Below are 23,556 nucleotides of genomic sequence, written 5' to 3' on the forward strand. Positions count from 1 at the left end.
ATCACACAGACCTGCCCTGCAAATCAGCTCATTTTGCCCTCAGGTTTTTGCTGGGAATATGAAAACCTGTTGTAAATCTGGTTAGCATAAATTACTGCTTCATTTCATCCATTTTTCCTGGCTTGCTTGGGTTAGGAGGACAGAATCCTTCTGTTTACCCAGCAAAATGTATTATTTTTAGCTCTCGTGTTATTTTGACTGTTTGACTTATCAACTAAGCTAAACCAAGCAATCAGCAGACTTCTGTTTGCTTCCTGTCATGCTGTCTGGGTATTTTGAGACAAGTTAATCCTCCAAGAAAACCAAAATATATCTTCCCTTACAGCAAACTTGCAAAATTGACTCTAAGGACCCAAATCTTGTGCTGCAATACATCTTCCCTGGAGAAATTGGCTGGTTAAAAAGAAAATTGCTGAGCAGCACCATGCAATATTCAGCAGCCCTCTGAAACAACTACACGTTGTTACTGAGAGGTCTTGAAAGATGCCTCAGTATCAAGTCTTTTGGAAAACAGACTAAGAAATCATTCTCTTCTTGCATATTACCAAAATGCAACTGAATAGATAGCTGTGTAATTCAAGACGTCACCTCTAATCCCCTGTGTGCATGTAGTGACTAGATAGGGAATGGAGAGCTATATTAAAACATGTTTTCTTGACCTCTGCAGCAGTTTTGCCTTATTCTTCTGCCACTGAATGAGTTTTCTTGCTGCAACGTGGGTTTTCCTGGGCTGGCTGGCAGGGCAGAGCGCATGCCCACACTTTGCCGTGAGTCAGCCATGTCATCTGACAGCCTCTGTGGCCAGCGTCATCGCTGCCTGCGTTTCAGCTGCTCAGCTGAAGATCCCCTTTGTTTCTCCTCATCCTATGCCAATTTCATTGAATCAAGCATCCAAAAGAGCAAAATCCCGGCATCAGTCCTGGTGCTAGCACCGTGCTCTATACCCACCAGGGCAGAAAGCCTCCAACTGAGGCTGCCTTTGCCACGAGCAGGTCTGTTACAGCCATGGAACCCTCCATCCAGATGTGTTTTCCAGGAGATCCTGATAGAAGAAGGATGTAAAACAAAATAACAACGGAGGTTGAGATTTGCCCTAAGTTCTCCAGGAGCATTCATCCCAGGAATAGGCTGCCTGATGTGGTTTCTAAAGAAAAAACAAGTCCTGTAGATGTGCATTCATTCTCAGACCCAGAGGCATAGTTCTGGTACATGATGGGACCAAGTGGGTAGCAGCTGGGATGGCTCTGTGGGTGCTGGAGTGCTGTGGGGTGCTGCAGGGGGCTGAGCTGCTGCCGTGTAGGCACATGGCATTGGTCTGAGTTGTACAATTTGGGACTAAAACACTTGCTGTTTACTTTCTGGAGGAGGGGAAGGTGCAGCATGACATCCTGTTCACACGGGCAGGTGGGGAAAGGCGGCTGGGTGTGAGCTGCTGCTGGGTTTTTGTAAAAAAAAAAAAAAAAAAAAAAAAAATTGAAATGAGAAAAAAAAAAAAAAAAAGATCTAATGCATGACTCCCTAAATTGTTTCCTGCTGATACTATGAAGAGGAGGAAAAATTATCCTAAATTCAGGGCCATCTGCTCAAAGTACGGCAGAAACAGGGTTAATGGAGGCAGCTTGATCCGAAGCAGACTATCAGGGTTAATCTAGTTCAGGCTCGGCATGTGCTGAGCTTCTCATTGTGATAGCGCTGCTTTCTTTGCTTTCAGCAGTGGAAGACGTGAGCTGGGGCTCGCTGAGCTGGATCCGGCTGCCACTCACAGCTGCAAATTCATCTCTTCAGCTGCAATTAACCCAAACTAGCCCAATCTGGCTGTGAAATCGGGCAGTGGGTGCTGGCTCCAGCTCCTTCCTTGAGAGGCACAGCCTGAATTTACACTACGGCAGTAACAAAATAAACGCTGCCATTGCAAGGAGCTTGGTGCATCCTGGGCGTGACGGCAGGGCTGCGACTCAGAACAGGAACCGGCGGCTGCATCCTCTTTCACCCTTGGCTCCCCAGGCCACCGTTTCTGCTTCTACTTGGAGCAACTTCCCTTTCTGCAGGGCCCAGGCTTTCCCCACGGGGGGGGTTGGGAGATGGAGGCTGGAGCCCCCTTAGCCTTTGGGGCATATTGCCCTGTCCTGCAGCCACCGTAGATGTTTTTTTGCTCCATTTGAGTGTTGGTGAATGCAACAGCCCTTCCTTGTGTTTGTCCATCTATCTCAGTCACATTGCATTGCAGACGGCTTTGCGGACGTGCAGCTGTTTGTCTCCTGGAAATGCAGCTTTAAATGGCATGACACAGGATGCAATATGCCTGCTGCTGTGAGTGTGGTCTGTGTCCACGTCCCCTGATTCTCGTTGGGCAGCTGAGCTGCACTTCTGCTTGTACCCACAGCCTTTCCTCCAACAGCAGCCCCATTTCACCCCGTTTTGACTGTGCCACTGTTGCAAAAACCCTAAACCACTTTTGGGGACCATTCAACAAGCAAAAAGATACCCATGTCTCCTGGACTCCGCACTCGTGGATGTGTTTGGACATTCGGGGATGATGTCCTGTAGTGTTTGGCCATGGCAGCTTCACTTTTCTGCCGAGCAAAACATTTCCTGAAACCCCACACTGGACCATGCCCTTCAGCAAGTGCTTTTCTAGTGCGCCCACAGTGCCGAGGACACCCACTTCCTCAAATGCAATGAGCAGTGTGCCGAGAGCGGCCCCAGCCTTTTGGTGCAGGCTGGGGCCACATTGCTGCATCCCCACGCAAAGCGGGGGAGCAAAAAGGGGAGCAAAAAAGGCGCTGTTGCCTCCGTGGTGTTGGGGAAGCAAGACAAGAGCTTTACAGGAGAGCAGAGCAGGAAAGGACTTTTATGGGGTTGCTCGCAGCCGCTCACAGATGAGGGAGGAGGAAGTACGTTGGCAAATCAACCCTCGCCGAGCTTTTGCTCTTGTGGGGGGAATCGCACCCTGGGCGCAAGATCCCTGTGGGGCTACCCAAGCTCCACTTCAGCCCATCTCCTAAGTGTGCCCCTTCGAAAAACAAAAATAAGCTCTTTCTGATCCAAAATGTCCCTCAAGCTGCCGCGGAACTGGGATTTCAACCTGAAAATGGATGCTGCGAAAATAGGTACTGTGACTGCTTCTTTATGTCCTTCAGTTCCTGCTTCAGCCTTTCAGAGCTGGGATCCGCAGGGTGCCCATGGCTGAGCCCAGCAGTGATTTCAGCTGCGGCCCACACCCCAAAACCTTTTGGGCCTTGGTGGGGGGACCTGGCCCAGGCTACTGCTTTCGAGACAGCAGATGGTTTGCAAATAATTTGTAAGAAATTATTTGCAAAGCTACCACAGGGATGCTGCATGAGTGTGGCTGGGGCTCTGGGGACTGGAGCAGTGGGGTGACCCAGTGGGGTTGGGGACAGAGCGACAGTGTTGCAAATCCAAACTCCAGGTTTTGAGAGGATTTAAACCACAGGGTCTCATTTTGCTGAGCAAAGCTTGGAGGAGGTGGAGCGCAGACAGAGGTGTAGACTGGAGGAAGCAATCTTGCTCTTGCTCAGGTTTCTTCGCCCACCCCAACGTCACTGGTTTCCTCTCACCAGCAGTGAAGAGCCTTCTGACGCCCGCGCTAGGCTGTGTGCCATGGGGTGGCTTTGCTGCCTGGTATCCTGACCCTGCCCATGTTTTACATGGTTCCTGTCCACTGTGGGATCCATCTCCAGCATGACAACTACTTAGATGCATCCTTGGGAAGGAGTGAGGGGTCCCTACAACAGACTCTGTGGCCAAAATATCACCTGCTTTGTGTCAAGCAGCCAGGGAGGGGTTTGGGGGGCAAGGATACAGCATCCAAGGAAGGGGTGCGTGAGCCCAGCCCTCTGCATGCACCAAAGCAAAGGTCCCTGGTGGTGCTGGCACCGGTTCCAAAACCAGAGTCAAGGCAAGTGTTGGTGGGGGGATTTCTCCTGACCACGGAGGGATTTAAGTGAGCAGGTCTCTGCAGTGCTGAGCTCTTCCTCCCTGCACCTCACATCGGCTTGTGGTATTGTCCTTGCAAAGGCAGTTGGATCTTTTATCCAGAGCCACTTTATCTGGGGCTGCCCAGCCATTGCTTTGCAGAAAGCTCCAGATGAAGCAGTGCTGGTCCCAGTGGCTGCTGCTGTGGCCAAGCTTGGTGATGTGCAGGATGGGGCCCCATGAGGTGTGGCTGGACAAAATGGTGCCATTATGTGCACTTGTTGGCTTGCAGAACAGTGGTAGGGAACCCCCTCCCCCCCTACGTCCTCCCCTACCTCCCCCCAGACATCACAGATGCATCCTAGATTTCTGCATTGCCCATTCTTAGGTCAATTGGCTTTTTTTTTTTTTCTTTTTTTTTTTTTTTTCTTTTTTTTTTCTTTTTCCTGAAGATCATTGTGTAAATTCAATTGGTATCTCAAAAAATAAAGGGTCAGGGGATGCTGAGCCTGCTGGCTGCCCACAAGGAGATAGGGCAGAGATGTCACACAGGCGTGAACCCATGTTGTTATCAGGAATTGCTTTTCACTAGAAAATTCACTTGCAATGATATCTTTTTTGTAGCGTGCAGCATGCCCCTAGGCTGTGATGTGTGTGTGTGTGTGCAGGGATCTGAGCTGCAGGTGCCGCTCTTTGCAGCAACTCTTATCATGCTTCAGAGTGTCTAGCCCATGGGACCAGCCACTGCTGTCTGCAGGGACGTGACTCACTTGTGGAAAATAATCTCATATTAGTCACCATCGCTTTTGCTGGATCATCCCAGTTTCTGGTACTTCCCTCTACATGTCCCTAGCCATGGCCACGGCACAAGAGGTTTTTGAGAACCCAGAGACAGCTTGCTGGCTCCTGCGTGCTTCCTCATGTAGAGACAAACACAAAGCTATTTATTTCCATGAAACAGAAAACTACATTTGCAGCTGTCATTGCAAAACCTATTGGAGAACATTCGCTGTTTTTTATTGCACATACCCAACATCCTTCAAGAGGGATGGCAGGGAGGTTGTGTGCATGAGAAAAGGATTTGGAGCAGGGACTGGTGGCTGTGTGGGCACTGCAGTAGCACCCGATGCAATTTGTCACACTTCAGCAGGGCTCCTCCTTTCTGGGAGCAGCCAGCAGGATGCAGGCACCCCACTGTGGCCAGTCCCCAGAGCTGGAGGAGGAGCAAGGATGTTTTGGAGGAAATATTCAACTACAGAGGGAGTTACCGCAGGAAATGCTTCAGGGGGAACCGTGTTTGCTTTTAGGGGCTCTTTGCTGCCCTGCAAACACAGCAGAGATGCGCGGGTGAAGGGCTGCACCCAAGAGAGATTGCAAGACAACCTGGGGGAAGCCAGGGAAAAAGCCTCACCTCAGTCCTGCACGAAATTTTCAGTACATGAGCTGGGTATTGCACTGGCCACAGAAGGTAGAAACTTGGAAAAGTGGTTAGGGAGGCAGCCACAGCCTTGGTAGCTCTGGTTTTGTGAACACAGAAAACTTTCCACCAGGCAAAAAATAGCATCACTGTCTGCAAAGGCAAGATCCCCGCAGCAGCTCCCACTGTATGCCTCTGTGGGAGCCCTGAAGTGGGGATGGCTGCTAGGGAGGGAACACACGACAGGTATGAAAGATCCTGCAAACTGCTGATTTGGCCTTAAGTTAGCCCAAAGTACAGGGAGAGCTGTCTCATGCAGAGGGAAAAAACATTGGTGTGTATCGTGCACAAATGTGCGTGTGATCACAGCTAAGCCATATGTGGTTACACCTTGAATATAGCATTTTGGGAGTTCTGATGCTAAAGTAAAGGGGACCGAAATGTACCACACCTTTCTTCGTGCAGCAGGGAAAACATGGGAATGGCTGCAAACAGGGAGAACAAACTGTATTTCCAGCAAGGACTGGGCAATTTAAGCTCAGGACTGAAAGCAGGAGGAATGTCTGTGTAGCAGTGCTGGCTAGGCCACTCCCTTTACATGATGCAGAGCCCTGATGCAGTGGTGATGGGCCAAGGGGGAGGACAATATCACTGATAAAAGGTAATAAAATGTTGCATTTTTTTTGTAAAAGACACAATTTCTCCTTGCAAGCCCTGGGCCACTGGAATATTGAAGCTGCTGGGCTGATCTCTTAGTGAAAGATGAACACAGAGCTGGTGGATGGAGACATCCTGATTGGGATAATGGCACCAATCCTGACACTACTGCATCCTGGATTCCCACTCCATTGGGTGCAAGCACGGACCCCACCAGCTGCTTTGCAACATCTTTGGGGTTAAGCCTCAGTGGTGCTTGGTATAGAGACTTCATTCTGCTGACGTTGGTGCTTATTAAACATAGCATCAGCATCTGTTTCACTGAAGGGAAACTGAGGTGCTGTGATCAGACAGGAAACGGAAAGCAAAATTCTGTGAGGTGCTCTGAGTGCCATCAGCTCATGAGAGCACTGCCTTCTGCAGATTGGGGTTGATGTGGAGCTGTCTCACTCAGGATTCTTGCCAGAGTGATGGGCTGTGGTTTTTGCAGAGCAAAGAGCAAAGCGCTTGTGAGAGGCAGGCACCTGTCAGCCTGCACTCCAGCCCTGTGGACCATTCCCCTGTGGAACTAGCATCAGCTACACAACATGAAAGAATAGGACTTAGGAGGAGGAGTGATGCTGCTTGTAAGCAGTTTGGCAAGAATTGAGTTCATATTTATGAGATTCGGGTAATGCAGATGTTTTGGCAAAGAGCAAAGAAGCTGCCTGCAGCTGGAGGAGCAGTGTGGAGGAGCTGTTTGGTTGCTGCGGCAGGGCAGTTCCCAGGAGCAGGATTTTTCAGGGCAACAGGCTGCCAAATCCCTTTCAAAGGTCCTTGCTCACAACCACATCCTCTGCAGGGGGTATCTCATGTCAGCATAAAATGAGATATAAGCAGCATCCTTACCATGCTTTGAAGGATGATTTTTGGATTCACCATCATTTTTTAGAAAAGGATTTGCAATGCTCTGGTGGTTTCAGTGGGCAAATGAGCTCAGAGTGTCCTACCCATGCTGGGCTCCAAATGATAAAGGAAAAATGCAGTGGGGCTTCTTGCTCTGGGCGATTTGGAAGGGGAATCTAGGAATGGTCCCAAACTGCAGCACCTCTGAAGCAACTGCTAACTGTGCAGTGATAAATGCAAAATATTTTGCAGGTCCATGCTGCCCATGGGTATCTGTGTAGATGCAAGATGCAGCACTGGTCCCAAGCATCACAAGGCCATAATTTTTAATTTTTCACTTTTTTAAGCTTATCATTTGGACAAGGTCAACAAATTCCCAACACTCACAGCTAATGGAGCTCTTGCAGCTCTCTGCTCCACCAGCTGACTCGGGGAAAAGTGGACACTGGGGGTCAGAGCTATGGGGCAGCTGTGGCTTGCCCCTGCAGTGCTGCACAACACCACCTTTGCAGCCTCGTCTCCTCTGTCCAAATCCTGCACTGCAGGACTTGGCCACATGTCATTGTTTCTAGCAAGGCGGATATCTGGAAATCACCATGTGCAGCGACTAGCAAAATTGAATTCCCCTGCAGTCACTAATTAGTTTTACCCCACACCCATAAATGCTCACCCTGCCCAGCTAGGTTGGCACTGGTGTCCTGCAGTGCCTGGTCCAGAGGCAAAAAACAAAACATCCCTTCTGGAAATGATTCCTCCCAAGGCATTTACTATCACAGAAGCATTTGGAGATGCCACAAGGCCACATGCTGGTCCTTGGTGCAGATCAGTGTTACCAATGGGAAGCATCTATGCAATGGGAGACCAGAGACACCTCTCTGCCCTGCTGGTAAATCCATACCAACAATTCTCTCCTCCTTGACACTTTCCAATATCCTTGCAGGAGGTCAGCCCCTTCGGCAACATTAGGCAATGCTCTTCCAATGCAAAACTCTATTTTCCAAACAGTTTTTGTAATGTTTTTTAAACATGGCTGGGTCATTTTGCTATTGCTGCTGCAGGCTGTTTGGGGTGGGGATAAAACAACAAAAAAAAAACAACACACACTCCCATTAAAAAAAAAAAAAAACTAATGATTTTCTTCTCGCTTGCAAGGCAATTACTCCCACGCAGGAAAAAGGAAGCATACACTGACAGATACTGCAGCCACTTCCTTTAAAACTCGATAGCCAGTTTGCTTGGTGCAGGCAGAGGGGCAGAGAGCCGCTCTCATCATCGCAGCTTAGTCGGCCCTGTGGACGGGTCTGGGGTGGCTGGGCCCCCTGCATCCTCACCAGCCCGTCCCTCTCTCCCCTGGCAGCCCGCTCCAAGAGCGTGATGAGTGGTGAGGCAGCAGGCGCCCGGCCAGGCTCCCCCAACCCGCTGGAGCGGCCCCTGAAGATCGGCTGGCTGAAAAAGCAGCGCTCCATTGTCAAGAACTGGCAGCAGCGGTACTTTGTGCTCAAGGGCCAGCAGCTCTACTACTACAAGGACGAGGATGATGTCAAGCCGCAGGTAGGATGAAGGCCGCCAGCTTCGCAGGTCCTCGGCCTGTTGCTTTCCACTGCCTTGCTGGGGGGAAATGGTTGGGAATAGGTCTGGAGTAGGGTTTTTAAGAGGTTTTATGCCTTGGGGTGGTAACAGAGATGAGATGTCCCAACAAGGTTCTTTGTCCATGCACTTAAATCCACACAATGCTTGCAGACCCTGCTAGGGCTGGGCCTGCACAAACCAGTGCTCAGGGAAGGAAGGTGTGGGAGCACTCTGGCTGGGAAGACATAAGCTTCTTGTCCCAATTTATATGGATCACTTCTCAGGTTTTCAACCATTTTCTCCACACTGCGACTTTATTGATTTATTTATTTGAATTTCCACCACCTTTTCCTTGTTTTGAGAGTTTTCAGGGAAAGACCCTCCCCTTTGCCGGAAAAGCCATTCTCTGTAGAAGTTGTTACTGATAGCAAAAATAATCCCAAGCTGACAAAAGCTCGCAGGGGGGAGGCAGTCCTCAGATCCTGGGTGTGAAAGCACGAGGCTGAGGCAGTGGGGCACATATCCTATTTCTGTCTCTGTCCTTTTTTGGGGGTGATGGGGAGGAACTGTTTCCCTGGCTGTAAATGGGGTTGTAGAAACAGAAAGCTCTGCAGTGAAGCTTATTGCTATTCATGGCACTTTTGGCAGCCCTTGCCACCATCCTGGCTCATTTCACGCCCTGCTGGCCCCACCAACAATTTAGCTCAATGCAGCTGCAGTTCAGGCTGTTGGAGTGCTGACACCCAGATCCCCACTGCCCATGGAGCTCAGTGGCTTTCAGGAGGCAGAAATTACTGAGAAACCCCATTTCTGTGGCGTGGCCCTGCTTCCGGCCAGGAGGCCTCGATGCTGACTCATGCGCCCACTGTCCCCATGTCATCGGCTGCTCCCCACCCATCTCCGCCCCCGGGGACCGAGCCACCCAGCTCGGACAGGTCAATCTGGGGAAGGACAGACCACGAGAAATGGTTGTTTTCTGCCTTTTTATTTATTCCCCCCCCCCTTTTCTTCTCCTTTTTCTTCTTTTCCTGCACTTCACTCCTGTCCTGTAAACTTTTTGGTTTGGATTTTGGTTTTAAGTGACACTATGTTAAATGAACAGTTTTCCTGCTCCAGTGCAGTGGGAAGACAATGCTCTGGTTTATTGCCATGTTCCTTCTCCTTTGCATTTTCCTCCTCTAATTACAACAGGGGTTTAAAAACACAAGAGGGGGAGGAAAAAAGAAAGAGGGACAGAAACAGTTTTCTCATTCTGAGGATCACTTCATCAGAAAAAAATGGCATTTAAGAATTAGTGTTTGAAGTCCTTTTTAGCACCTCTCTCATGAAGAAAGACAGAGAGCTGGGAATGTTCAGCCTGAAGAAGAGAAGGCTCCAAGAAGACCCCGTTGTGGCCTATCCATATTTAAACGGGTCTTTTAAAAAGGATGGAGAACAACTATTTGCTTGGGTAGATAATAATATGACAAGGGGGATTGGCCTTAAACTAAATGAGGGGAAATTTAGATTAGACTTTAGGAGGAAATTCTTCACTCAGATGGTGGTGAGGCACTAGCACAGGTTGCCCAGAGAGGTTGTGGATGCCCCATCCTTGGAGGTGTTCAAGACCAGGCTGGATGAGGCCCTCAGCAACCTGATCTAATGGGTGGTGTCCCTGCCCAAGGCAGGGGCTTGGAACTAGATGATCTTTGAGTTCACTTCCAACCCAAGCTGTTCTATAATTCTATGATTCTATGGTATTTAGGTGATCTATCTATCTATCTATCTATCTATCTATCTATCTATCTATCTATATTTGCAAAGAGAAAAATTGCAATGAGAAACTGAGCTTCTGCAATCTGTTTCAAAGGAGGACTTTGATGCTCAGGGCTGACACAAAGCAGTGTCAGCCTCACAGAGATGGACCATGGGTATTTTCAGCTCCTGCTCTGCTTGATCCTAGGGCTGCCTGTCTCTCCAGGGAAGCACCATAAAGGAGGTGGCTGGCAACTCAGAGGATGGAGGGAAATTTATCTTCGAAATCATCCCAGGTGAGGATGCTTCACTCAACTTTGTTACCTGCTTTTGGGATGGACTGTTCACCCAAAATTGCTTGGGCAAGTCATTTTGCCTGCCTTTTTACTCCAACTTCTTTTCAATGCCTCCCCAGCATTGCATATGAAAGCTGATGTTGTCCTTTCAATTTTTACATGTCAGGATGTCCCATGCTGAGAAGCCTTCCCAGCCATAACATTAAGCATTTTCTATTCCCTTCTTGCAAAGCTTCAGCGAGGGTGAAACATAAGAGCACTGCTTCTTTTCACAGCCAAATAGACATTACTGGGGAAACTGGAAGCTAGAAACATTTAGCAAAGAAAACACCAAGTTGTCTTTTTTCTGTCCAATCCTCACTATATATTGCCTATAAATGCTTTTTGCAGGGATCTCTGGAGATCTGAACCGGGCAGGGCAGGACACCTGTGTGCTCATGGCTACTTCCCAGTCCGAGATGGAGGAGTGGGTTAAATCCATTCGACGGGTGCTGGGCTCAGCATCAGGAGGTAAAGGGGAATGGGAACAGCCCTCTGAGGGATGTTTTTTTAGTGTCTCATGCTCCGTGTTGCTTCTGTGCAAGAATTTCAAAGCTGGTCTCATAAATCCATGAAAATGGAAAGTGGAGCAGCAACTGTAACTTGTAATGCCTTGGAGGCCTTCCTCGAGGCTGGACCTCATGGTGTTGGGACTGCTGCAAACACAGGCAGAGTTAAGCAAATGGCAGTCAAGAGTGAATGAAGATTTCCAGTCTCCTTTCAACCTCTTTGGGGAACTTCCTCATTGACCTATTGACTTCAGAAAGTTTCGTTCCTGAGGACAGCTCCTATTCAATGTGTCAGGGAAAGGCACTGAAAAAGAATCTCATCTTTCGTTTTCCTTCTCTGCTTTTCCCCCAGCTTTTCTCATTCTGCTTAGCCCTCCTTCCCCACTTTTCTCTGCAAACTCTGTGCCTCAGACATGATTGACCACTCCATGTGCTGGCAAGGCTTGTGCTAATGGGATCCTTGCTTCCAAACCCTTGCACACTTGTTTGTGCCACTACTGGGTTGTGGTCATGGAGGGATAAAACATGAACTGATTGGAGAGGAGCACAGCTTCAATTTGCCACTGTGGGCGATCCCCGCAAAGGAAGCAGCTAAGCTTGCTCCAGCCACTTTCCCTATACAGATGAACTACTCCGACTTCCTATAAGGATGAATTATCCAGACTTTTCCTATGGATGATAAGCAACATCCACCAGAAAAAGCAAGGCTGAGAGCCCCATTAGCACTTTCACAAAAGAGATGGTTGTCCTGAACCTCTCCTCCTCTCTGTGTTTCACCTTTAAAATCATAGAATGGCTTGAGTTGGAAGGGAACTGAAGGATCATTTAGTTCCAACCCCCCTGCCTTGGGCAGGGACACCACCCACTAGATCAGGTTGCTCAGGACCTCATCTAACCTGGTCTCAAACACCTCCAAGGATGGGGCATCCACAACCTCTCTGGGCAACCTGTGCCAGTGCCTCACCACCATGTGAGTGAAGAATTTCCTTCTAACCTCTAATCTGAATCTCCCCTCTTTTAGTTTAAATCCCTTCCCCTTTCTCCTAACATTATCTACCCAAGTAAAGAGTCTTCTCCATCTTTTTTATAAGACCACTTTAAATATTGAAGGGCTGTGATGAGGTCACCCCAGAGATTTCTCTCCTCCAGATCGAACACCCCCAGCTCTCTCAGCCTTTCTTCATAGGAGAGGTGCTCCAGCCCCTTGATCATGTTTGTAGCCCTTCTCTGGACCTGCTCTAACAACTTGACATCCTTCTTGTTCTGGGGGCTTTAGACCTGGACACAGTACTCCAAGTGGGGCCTCACAAGGTCAGAGCAGAGGGGGACAATCACCTCCTTTGACCTGCTGGCCATTCCTCTTTTAACACGGTCCAGGATACATTTGGCCTTCTGGGCACACGCTGCTGACTCATGTTGAGCTTTTTATCCATCGGAACCCCCAAGTCATTCTCTGCAGGGCTGCTCTGAATAAATTCTTCTCCCCTCAATAAGTTCTTCTCCCAGTCTATGCTCATGTCCGGGATTGCCCCTGCCCAGGTGCAGCACCCTACATTTAGACTTGTTGAACCTCCTTAGGTCCTTTTGGATGGCATCCCTTCCTTCTACAGTATCAACTGCACCACTCAGCTAGATGTCATCTGCAAATTTGCAGAGGGTGCACTTGATCCCACTGCCTATGTCTTTGGTAAAGATATTAAACAGTACTGGTCCCAGGACAGATGCCTGAGGTACACCACTTGTCACCAGCCTCCACTTGGACATAGAACCATTGACCACCACTCTCTGGGCGTGACCTTCAAGCCAACTCCTTATTCACTGAATGGTCCACCTATTAAATCCACTTCTCTCCAGTTTGGAGACCAGAATGTCAAAGGCCTGTGTCAAAGGCCTTGCAGGAGTCCAGGTAGATGACATCGGTCGGTTTTTCTTCATCAACTGATGCAGTCCTTTCATCATAGAAAGCCACCAGATAGGTCAGGCATGATTTGCCCTTGGTGAAGCTATGCTGACTGTCCTGGATTACCTCTATGTCTTGCATGTGGCTTGACGTATCTTTCAGGAGGATCTTTTCCATGATCTTACCAGGCACAGAGGTGAGGCTCACTGGTCTGTAGTTCTCTGGGTCCTCTTTTCTACACTTTTTAAAAATGGGAATGATGTTTCCCTTTTTCCAGTCACCTGGGACTTCATCTGACTGCCAGGAATTTTCAGATATGATGGAGAGAGGCTTGGCAACTACATCAGGCAATTCCTTCAGGACCCTGGGATGCAATGATTTACATCATTTTGATAATGGTTGTGTCCTGTGCTGCAGCTGTGTAAGACGAGCAACAAGAAGCTCTGACCTCCTGTAGCTCCCACTTGAATAGAAGTTTGGATGCTGTTTTCATTTGTAGTCCAAATGTTTTCTGCCTCTAAACTGAAGTGTGCTGTGCCTCAGGGAAGACAGCTTTACTCTTCTGAAATTAGGATGGCCTGAGCCAGAAATGTTCAGGATGTTGCCCCCCCTGGCTTTAATATTTCATACCAACTCCACATCTGATCCTTGCTTAAACTTTGGAGGCTGACCCGTCTTCTAGCCTGTTAAAGTGATCTTATATGATGGAAAATGTGAATTTACAGTAGTACAGAGAGCACTGAGGATAGCAGAGAAGTCAGGCTCTACAGAGCTGCACTTCATGTTGATACAGAGATGCACAGACACCAAAAGTTCATGCTGTAGGTTTTTGGCTTCAATGCAAGCCAATACAATGTGTGCTTTTAAAACAACGCCCTGCACAGCAGAGGTTTTGGCAGGAGCTCACCTGGAAGCCACTCTGCGTGAGCCAGCCAGTTGTGAGCTTGCTGCACACAATCATGTCAAGCAGCTGCAAAGTGTGAAGCAGCATCAAAAACAGCTCCAAAATCTTGGGTCCAGGAGCGGTTCTGCAGGGCTGGCCACCACCCTGCAATGACAGCCACCTTCTGGGTGGGCATCATGTGGGTACGGGGAGGTTTCCTGAATCCAGCCACTCTGCCAGCTTGAAGTTAAATGAGCAATTCAGAATCAGCTACCACAACAGAGGGCAAAACAAACAAACAAACAAACAAATTTAAAAAGCCATATGCTTTTATTGTACACAATTGACAAATTTATATACATTATTTAAAATCTTAAGCAAGTCTCATATAAATGAAAAACCCCCACTACTGGGCAGGTGCAGACAAGCTTTGTGGTTCCAGATGAGGGTGTTTACTTGAATTTTCCTGGTCTGGAAGATCCACCAGGATTATTTCAGCCTTCAGAGCATGAGGTGAACACACCACAGGCACTGCCATGGCAAAAATATGGTAGAGGACCATAGGACCCTTTGCCATTACCTCAGAGCCAGTTTGAGTTGGGATTCCTGTGCTGTTACCATGCCCCAGGCTCTGAGGAGGAAGAGCTGGGATGCAGGATGCTGCCTTCCCACCTTTAAGCTCTTTTGCTGCGAGTTTGGGAGGAAAAAGCCCTTGCTCCGAAGAAAAGGTACCACCCGCTGAAAACACTGCTTTTCTTTGCACTGGGGAGTTCTGAGAGGGTGAGGAGAGAGGGGAGGGGGAAGGAAAGCAGTGAAATCAGTAGGACTTCTAGCCCCACATCTCTGCCAGACTCCTCTTCTTAATTCCTAGTGGTTTCCTGGGCTTTGTACATCCTTCAGGTTTGCACAATGTGCTCGCTTTCCCTCCATCACCAGCCTTTTTGCTGTTTCTGCCTCTCTGTCAGCACCCTGCTTTGAGGAAGGCAAGTGGCATGGTGTAAAATAAGAAAAAAAAATTTAAAAAGCAATGGTCATGGCTTGCTTTTAATCATTTTGAGAATGTAATTATTTGGAGGAGGTTTCATTTTGCTATTATTTCTTTGAAAGAATTTCTGTTCCCTTCTGTCAGCTTGTACTACTTCTGCAGCTCTTCACTGTTAGAAAGAAAGGCAGGTGCTGCTGTCGCCTCTGCACCTGATGCATGGCAGTGAGTAACTCACCTTTAGCAAAGCTGTTGACCTCCTTTAACTCCAACGTCCTTTTCCTAGCGGTGTTTGGCCAACGCTTGGCAGAGACCATGGCCTATGAGCAGAAATTTGGGCAGCACCAGGTGCCCATCCTGGTGGAGAAGTGTGCTGAGTTTATCCGGGAGCACGGCGTGAGTGAGGAGGGCATCTTCCGCCTCCCTGGCCAGGACAACCTCGTGAAACAGCTCAGGGACGCCTTTGACGCCGGGGAAAGGCCATCATTTGACCGGTAATGCTGGATTCTTCCTCTCCTACTCAGCTAGGTCTAATGCACCCCAGTATCTGGGAAACAGCAGCCTAACCCCTTTGCAAGAGCCCAGCAATGCCCTGGTGGAAATTTGGACCCTCCAGAGGGGCTCAGCACAGACAGAGGGTTCAGCGGACACCTCAAAAAGCAGGACTGTGATAAGAGATTTACAGAAATCTTTGAGGAGGAGTTTAGGGACACTCAGTCCCCCCACAGTAGCATTCCCAGGACCAGCCAGGAAAGGAGACAAAGGGAAGAGCCTACATAGCCCAGGACAGCGGTTTGAAAGGAGAGCAAGAGAACAATTGTTCAGGGAAGACCCTATAGCTCACAGGAGAAGTCATTTCTTTCCCTGCCAACCAACTGGCACATTTTTCTCCCATTGCCTTGCCCTGTGACACCATGCAGAGGTGAGAGGGAGATTTTGGCTGTTGTGAAGGCTGATCCCTCCCGATTCCCTTCCTCTACATGGCTAAGAAGAAAGAACAAACCCCCTAAAGCCAAGAGAGCTGCCCATCACTGCCTGTAGGTCTCAGGGAGGCTCTGACGAGAGGTGTTTGTTGCTATCATACTCTATGCAAAGAAGAAGGGGAAAAAGAAGAAAAAAAAGCCACCCACAAACAGCCAGCCCTGGTGCACCTCTTCATAAAGCTGTCCCTTGATTGCTCACTGACCTGCTGCACCTGCACTGTGTCATTGTCTCTAAGGATGTTTCCCTCCTCCAAGCCAGACCCTACCATGTGCTTTTGTCCATGGTTGTAGGAGGTATTGCCCTGTGTTCCCCATTCACCCATGTGGTTGCTGCAGGGCTTTGATCCCCACTTTATGCTGGTGACAGCAGGGAGCCCATCTCTGGGTCAGCTGGCAAAGACCAGGGCACCCAACAACAGGCACCCCCCTCCTTTTTTGTGAGGAGTTTGCCTAAGCAGAGGACAGGGGCCATATCTCTGTGCACCTGTCCCCAGTCACAAAACTTTTTCTGTTTTTACCCTTGTTTATGCAGCTCTGTTAGGAAAAAAACACAGCACTTTTACCCATATAATCTGTGTGCCGTGCAAGGCAGAGCCATATCTGCTTTGCAAGTGTAACCAACCCAGCCCTTGTTTTTGCAGCTGAATATTTCTTGTTTTCTGTGTGCCTGAGTCCTGTTGCAACCTGTACGGGGGTCATAGGAAGGTGAAGCTTTTATTTTTTTTTGCAGAACCGTGTTTTGCAGCAGGGCATGGCAAGGGAGGTTGGCACTTCTCCCAGCACCATACCATGTTAACCCTGTGCTGCAGGGCTTGGGATGAACATCACTTTGGTATGACAGTGTGATCACAACCCCTGTGCACTTCAAACAAAATGTTTCTGTAGTAGTGAGGTGGGAGTTAGGAAGGCCAACAAAAGGGTTTCCATCAATGTGACTGCTGCAAGATGCTAGCTTTGCAGCCAGTTTGGGTTTGCACAGGCACATTTACATGCACAAGCATGGCTCAGCTGCGTGGGGAGAGTTAGAAAACTCCTGGTGCAGCTCAGACATCAAGGATGCCTAAGGCTATATATATGTAGGCCCTACAAAAATACAGCTCTGAAAAAATTATGCCATGAGTATGTGGGTTTGTTAAAAAATCATAGGATTTAAAAAACCTAAAGCAATCCTAAAAATAAATGACCTGGGGGATTTTTGCTAGAAGTTTGTAACAGTTTAGCAACTTCAAGGTAGGTCAAATTAGAGGCTTACAATCTTGACAGTGTCCTTTTGACATAATGTAAACTACATGGTATGCAAAGCTGCAAACATCTGGCCCAGCAGAACATCTTCAGTAATTGCTGTCAATCTTACAAACCCCAGGCAAGCTTCGCCAGCTCCGTGCAGAGCAGGGAGTGCCTGCCAAGCATGTGAACACCAGACGGTGTTTGCATGCAAACCCTCATGAGTCAAACACAGGCTGGGAAGGCTCAGCCTGGGTATGAGCACTGGGGACCCGCAGCAGAGAAAATCTCCACCAAGCATTTATTTTCCTGCCAACTGGGGACATTCCCCAGCTTGGGGTGCCCTGTGAGTCTCCCCCAGCTTGCTTTGGCTTCCCTATTTACAGTTCTCTGCCTCCTGCATCTGTATACAGAGCTTAAATACAGTCCCCTGCTCCTGGGGCAGTGTAGGGTTTTTTCACTGTCTGGGTCTGATTTTGATGTGTGTGGCTCTCACAGGGACACCGATGTGCACACCGTGGCCTCCCTGCTCAAGCTCTACCTGCGGGAGCTCCCCGAGCCAGTTGTGCCCTGGATACAGTATGAAGATTTCCTGCTGTGTGGCCAGGCACTGGATGTGGATGAGAGAAAGGTACAGAGCTGCATTGGTTTCTCTCCTACTGGCCTTAAAATGAGCTGCAATTGTGAGCTGGAGTTGCAGAGTGCATATTTAGCTGTCCATTATTAGCTGTGTAATTACCGAGCTTGGAAACCTGAAAAAAAAAATTTGAAAAGGAAAAAATCTCCCCATGCCAGTGGAATTTCCCAACTTGGAAACATGGGTTTATCAATTTTAAAACTCAAATTTCAAAAACAGATCTGAGAGCTACTCCACAGCATTTTTCATTTGCCCCTCGCAGCAAACAGCAAGTGTGAAAGCCAACAGAGAAAGGAAATGGTACCTCCTGCAGCTGCTGTTGGCCTGAGCTGAGAGTGGAGGTGGCAGAGGGCTACAGGCAAGAGCAAAGACAGAAGTGGGGGTCTGGGAGAGGACTGCAGGGGTGAGAAGCAGGTGGGAACTGTCTCTTCCTAACATTGTGTTTTGGTGGAAAACAAGCCACACCTGCTGTGAGAAGGTGCTCAGGAATCCTGTGCACAGGAAAATAAGATGGATACCATCCCCAGTCAATTGAGGTCTGTGAGCTGCTATGTTCAGCCCTGTATTTCAAGGGTAAATGTCTCTTGTAGTTTGTTTCAGTTTAGGATATTTGGAGTTAAACATATCCTATATGTTCCTATACAAGAAATGGGAGGCCATTAGGTGTTTTCCCAGGTGCTCAGCACTCACTGTTGGGCTGGAGGGGACCTGTGCCAGGTCCCCTTCACTGCCAGGCAGCAGCAGTGGGATGCCTCTTCCTGCTGAACAGTGTACAAATGCGTCAATGTGTCTGTGCTGGGTCACTTAAAGAAATGTCATTGCCACGATTTCACTTCCAAGGCAAGCAATTGCCAGGTGAGACCGTACAGGGATGGCTGAAGCAACAAAGAGCCTCTCTTAAATCCTTGTACACCTGTGAATCTTTACAGAGCTATTCCTTAACTTGCATTTAGGGTCATCAGGAACTTCTGGAGCAACTGTCCCTCCTTCCCAGAGACAACTACAATCTCCTCAGCTATATCTGCAGGTCAGTCCTTTGCATAAGGTATAAAGAGCTCAGATTTGGTGTTGGTGAGAAGAAATATCATCCCAAATTGAGGCTGAGACCTCAAGTGAGACCTCTTCCAAACTGTGCTTTGGTTCCCTCCTGACTTTTGTTAAGGGAGAGTTTCAGCCATGGGGATAAAAACCTCAATGATGTCTGAGCAAAAATGCATAGCCTGTAAACCTCAGACTTACTTATGTACCCCTGAGAATAAAAATCAGGTGTAGTTGTTTTTAGACAAAGCCTTGCATAATGAAACAGTCAGGTTTCACCCAGCCTGGCCCCGGGTGAGGTGTGATTTCTCTCTTATTATTAAATATTAGACTTTTTCCCCCCTCTACTGTTTGCATTTTTTAGGGGTGTGCATATCATCACATGGTGGTTTTCCTACTGGCACCAATTAGACCCAGCTCCAGCATGCAGCTGTAGATCACTTATGTGCTTCTGTCCTGTCCTTGGGATTTAGAGGAAGAGGACAGATTAATTCAGGATTTTATCCCAGTGGATGTCTAAGACTTTTTTGCAGAGTCTTTCTTTTCTGACTGGAAATGTTTGCCCTTGGATTCTGGCAGATTTCTACATGAAATACAGTTAAACTCTAGTGTCAACAAGATGAGTGTGGATAACCTGGCAACAGTGATTGGAGTGAACCTCATCAGACCCAAGATAGAGGATCCTGCAACTATTATGAGAGGTAACAGGGACTCCTGGAATAATTGGCACAGAAGCACCTGATATGTTGAAGCATTCGGTTGCATCCGCAAACTTAAAATTAAAAAAAAATCTAAGGTAGATCCCTGGTTATAAGCCAGACGTGCCTGAGTACAGTAAGTACTACAAGGTAGTGTAAAGCTAAGGACTAGTTAGGCTGTAAATGTGTTTGTGGAGTCAAAAACCCTTTTGCACTTTTAGTCGCACTATTTTCCCCATAGATTTCAAACAATTCAGGAATTTGCTGAAGTCTCCTTTCTTTTGCTTAGAGCAGAGAGGTGTGAAATTCTTAGAGAAACAAAGGAAGCTCAAATAAACTACTGCTTGGTTTAGCCAAACTCTCATCCTGTGGGCATGGACTGATGTAGCCAAACTAAGAGAATTATTCTGAGGCCAAAGACTGCTCTGATTTACAGGCACGGTGGTAATGATACTGTACATCACATGCAAATTGTCCAGACATTCATATACGTGTTGGTATAACTGATGCTCTTAGTTTGCTTCTTGAGCCAAAGCAACACAATTTGTATTTTGTTACAGCTGAGCAGACTCTCAGCTGTTTTGGTGTGACATAAAATTCCCTCCTTTTATTTGGTTTTATGATCATGGTCCTTGTGTTCACCTGCATTTCTATGTGCATATTCATTCTGGACACTAGAAAGACTGACCACGAAACACAGCTGTGGGTGGCAAAAAGCCTGTAACACTGGGTTTTCTCCTAATGTGTCCCTGACTTCTTCCAGGCACACTGCAGATCCAGAAAGTGATGACTGTGATGATCAGTGACCATGCAGACCTCTTTCCCCCATCCAAGGATGTGCTGCCCTCCCCACCGACCCAACAAAATGACAAGAAAGCTCCCATCCCACGCAGCTCTGTGGGCTGGGATGCTGCAGAGGACATCATTGTGCCCAGGGCAGACAGCTTGATCCAAAGGCAAACAGTAAAGGTAGAGTTTTGGAGAATAAAACATGAATGCAATGAATGGCTGACTGATGATTATGGGATCTAATGGGTCAGCAACCCACTAAGAGTGCTTGCTATAAATAGGGTAAAGAACTGTAACTGTCATCCCTGGTAATACAAGTTCTTTCCTGGAAAACAAGTTCATTCCTGTGGAAAACTTACTGTTCTGGAAAGAATGATTTTTTTAGCTAACATCTTTTAGCTAAAGGAAGAATAGATGAAACCTTTTCTGTTCATGCTGATAAAGTGAAAACTTTGATGGTTAAAGGCTTTTATCAGAAAGAAATAATCTCTGCAGAAAGCTCTTCATAATGGAAAACATGGTGCAACTCAGAATAATAGTATCAATGAATTGTGGAATCACAGAATCACAGACCGGTTTTGTTTGGAATGTACCTTAAAGCTGATCTAGTTCCAAACCCCCTGGTGTGGGCAGGGACACTAGACCAGGTTGCCTGAAGCCTGGCCTTGAGCACCTCCAAGGATGGGGTATCCACAGCTTCTCTGGGTAACCTGTTCTGGTGCCTCACTGGCCTCTCAGTGATGAATTTCTTCCTTATGTAATCTAAATCTTTCTTCATTTTTTAGTTTAAACCATTACCCCTTCTTCCATCACTACACTTCCTTGGCAAAGAGTTCTTCCTCAGCTTTCCTATAAGCCCTCTTTATGTACTGGAAGGCTGCTATTAGGTCTCCCCGGAGCCTTCTCTTCTCTGGGATGAACAACCCCAAATCCCTCAGGCTCTCTTCATACGAGAGGTACTCTGGCCCTCTGGTCATCCTTGTGGCCCTCCTCTGTATCCATTCCAACAGGTACATGTCTCTTTTGTACTGGATGAAATACAGGAAGAGAGCAGAGTAGAGGGGGAGAATCACTTCCCTCCACCTGCTGATAAAAGTAAATATTTATGGAAAACTTGTGGCCATTCTTGTTGGCATGTTAAAACATCATTTGTGAATATTGTGGTCTCAGCAGTCACTGCCCACAAAACAGGATGAGGCTGTCCTAATGCCACTGCTCTATTTTTCAGAGAGACAACCTGAATGCCAGCAGTGCTCCCAGACTGGCTGTCAGCTCAAGTGCACCCAGTGAAGATGATGGCATGCAACCCTCCAAAGATACACTAGGAATATGGAAAGCACAATCAAGGAAAAGAACTCAAACTTTACCTAACAGGAAATCTTTCCTGACAGCTGCTTCTCCGGGGGAGAAAGGCAACAATGACAAAAATGACATATTTGCGAGTGACTTTTGGAAAGGCTCCCCAGGGAGCAGCATGCGCTCTGTAACCTCTGAAGGACATAAGAGAACATTATCCCATGATCTTTTCAAGCTGCTTGATCTTCACCGGGCTTCAACTTACGACAATGTGCCTACTTCTCCAGCAGAAAGTGGAGAAGGCAGCAGCTCCAGCCCCATCCCTGCGAGCAGCAGCTCTGATAAGGAATTCCAACCCTGCCCTAGTCCCAGCCACCAGTCAAAGGAGCCGTCCAATCCTGCCAGCAGCCCTGCTGAGGTCTCCCAGCTTGATCCAGAAAGCAAGGAGTTTCTGCAAAACACGATCCTGAAGCTGGAGAAAAAAATTGAGGCACAAAAAAATGACTATGAGGAACAAATTAAAAGGTAATGTGCTGCAGTGTGCTGCCTTGGGGGGAGTATGAAGTCTTCAGCTGATATTATTACAGCAGCAGTGTTGCACAGGATTATTTACCCATACAGTATATAATAGCAATGACTAATGGTAAAATACGGTCTTAAAGTATAGTATCTAAAATTCAATGCTCATGTGCTGTACTTTCATGACAGAGTTGTTAATGTTAGTATGTTATTGCAATGCTGATACTCCATAGTTCTTTTTATACCACTGTCTGTAATATTTCTGCAATATTTACATCATTATAATTATTGTAGTACAATATTGTGCCATTTTACTATCTAGAATTAGTAACAGTAGTATTACAGCATCAGATAGTTGAATACATCATTGTTACTATAGCCTCGCATATTGTTAGCATATTATTATATCTCACATGATTTATTGCATTGTCTGATGTAGCCATTGCTTGTCAAGTGGTCAGATCACCTCTGTCTCGCTTTATTGCTTACTGGCATGGAGGTCAGACTCCCTGAGAGCCAAATGATGAATTCCCAGTGCTCTTCTGATCCAATCCTTTCATACTCTGTTTCTCTTTTCAGCCTCGAGAAGGAAAACTATGAAGTCTGGGCCAAGGTGGTGAGGCTGAACCAGGACATTGAGAGGGAAAAGAAGAAGTCTGAGGAACTGGAGCTGAAGCTCATGAACTTGGAGCGTTCACGGGAGGACTTGGAGAAGAAAAACAAGGTGCTTGAGGAGGAGATAAAAAACATTGCTAAATCCAGGAGCAAAAATGATGCCAAAAACAACTAGGTGAAGACACTCAGCTGGGCACAAACATAAAATGCAGCTGTATGAATCCAAAGAAATTGCCAAGCAGGATCAGAACCAGGGACTTGTATTGTCCAATGTCCTGCTACTGACCTTGGGTTGGTGTAGAGGATGGAGCCCAGAAGTTAGAGCATACTTTAGGCTCTGAAACAGGAAATTTCAAAAATATCGTTTAGCTTTTTTTGTGTGTTTTTTCAACTCCTCTTTTGGCTGCTCAACTTACCTGCAGAACTGGCCAACACCTCTTGCTGCTCAATCAAAATATCTTGGATGCAGGTTAAGGATACATGATGGCTTTATAAAAAACACAAAAACAAACAAACAAAAACCATCAAGAGTCCTTATTGTCAGCCAGCTGGCTCTTTGTTGGAGACACCAACAGTGCTTCTGAGTGGAACAAAGCACCCATAAATCCTGGATTTGGGCAGATGGAAAAGCCCCAAGGTCTAGGGTGGCACAGCTTGTCTCAGTGTCCCTGGATGCTGTGTTGCAAATGCTGTCAGCAAAGAAAACGAAACATTTGCATTAATACATGCACTCGATTATTGCTCTTATAGAGCAAGAGATGCCTAGCCAGCCTATCAGGTCCACCAAGAAGTCTCATACTGCATCACTTGATGTGCTCTGCCATTGATATCAAGGCTCCGGGTGTAAAATCACAAAAATTGCAAAAACCTCATTAGTTAAATGGTTGCTCAGTTATTTTAAGTCACTGGTCCTTATGGTCATTTGTATATAGATCCAGCACAGCTGCTGT

General features: G+C 47.4%; 1 protein-coding gene across 1 annotated transcript; it reads left to right on the plus strand.

Annotated features, from left to right (window-relative positions):
- Positions 1–2,963: 2,963 nt before the first annotated feature.
- Positions 2,964–23,030, plus strand: ARHGAP25 (Rho GTPase activating protein 25). Its single transcript, XM_032204135.1, has 11 exons — positions 2,964–3,110; positions 8,253–8,446; positions 10,407–10,494; positions 10,885–11,004; positions 15,094–15,301; positions 17,513–17,645; positions 18,605–18,678; positions 19,269–19,390; positions 20,151–20,356; positions 21,405–21,997; positions 22,571–23,030. Exons 1-11 carry the CDS (start codon positions 3,050–3,052, stop codon positions 22,779–22,781), a joined length of 2,010 nt encoding a protein of 669 aa, XP_032060026.1. The 5' UTR covers positions 2,964–3,049; the 3' UTR covers positions 22,782–23,030.
- The last annotated feature ends 526 nt before the right edge of the window (positions 23,031–23,556 follow it).

Source organism: Aythya fuligula, chromosome 27 (assembly GCF_009819795.1).
Source record: "Aythya fuligula isolate bAytFul2 chromosome 27, bAytFul2.pri, whole genome shotgun sequence".
In the NCBI taxonomy this organism is placed as follows: domain Eukaryota; kingdom Metazoa; phylum Chordata; class Aves; order Anseriformes; family Anatidae; genus Aythya; species Aythya fuligula.

Excerpts from the sequence above, each read along its gene's own strand:
- ARHGAP25 (XM_032204135.1), top strand. The coding sequence starts at position 3,050 with ATGTCCCTCAAGCTGCCGCGGAACTGGGATTTCAACCTGAAAATGGAT. Across the intron at positions 11,005-15,093 it reads GCTGGGCTCAGCATCAGGAG|CGGTGTTTGGCCAACGCTTG; the intron begins GTAAAGGGGAAT and ends TCCTTTTCCTAG. Across the intron at positions 20,357-21,404 it reads TCCAAAGGCAAACAGTAAAG|AGAGACAACCTGAATGCCAG; the intron begins GTAGAGTTTTGG and ends TCTATTTTTCAG.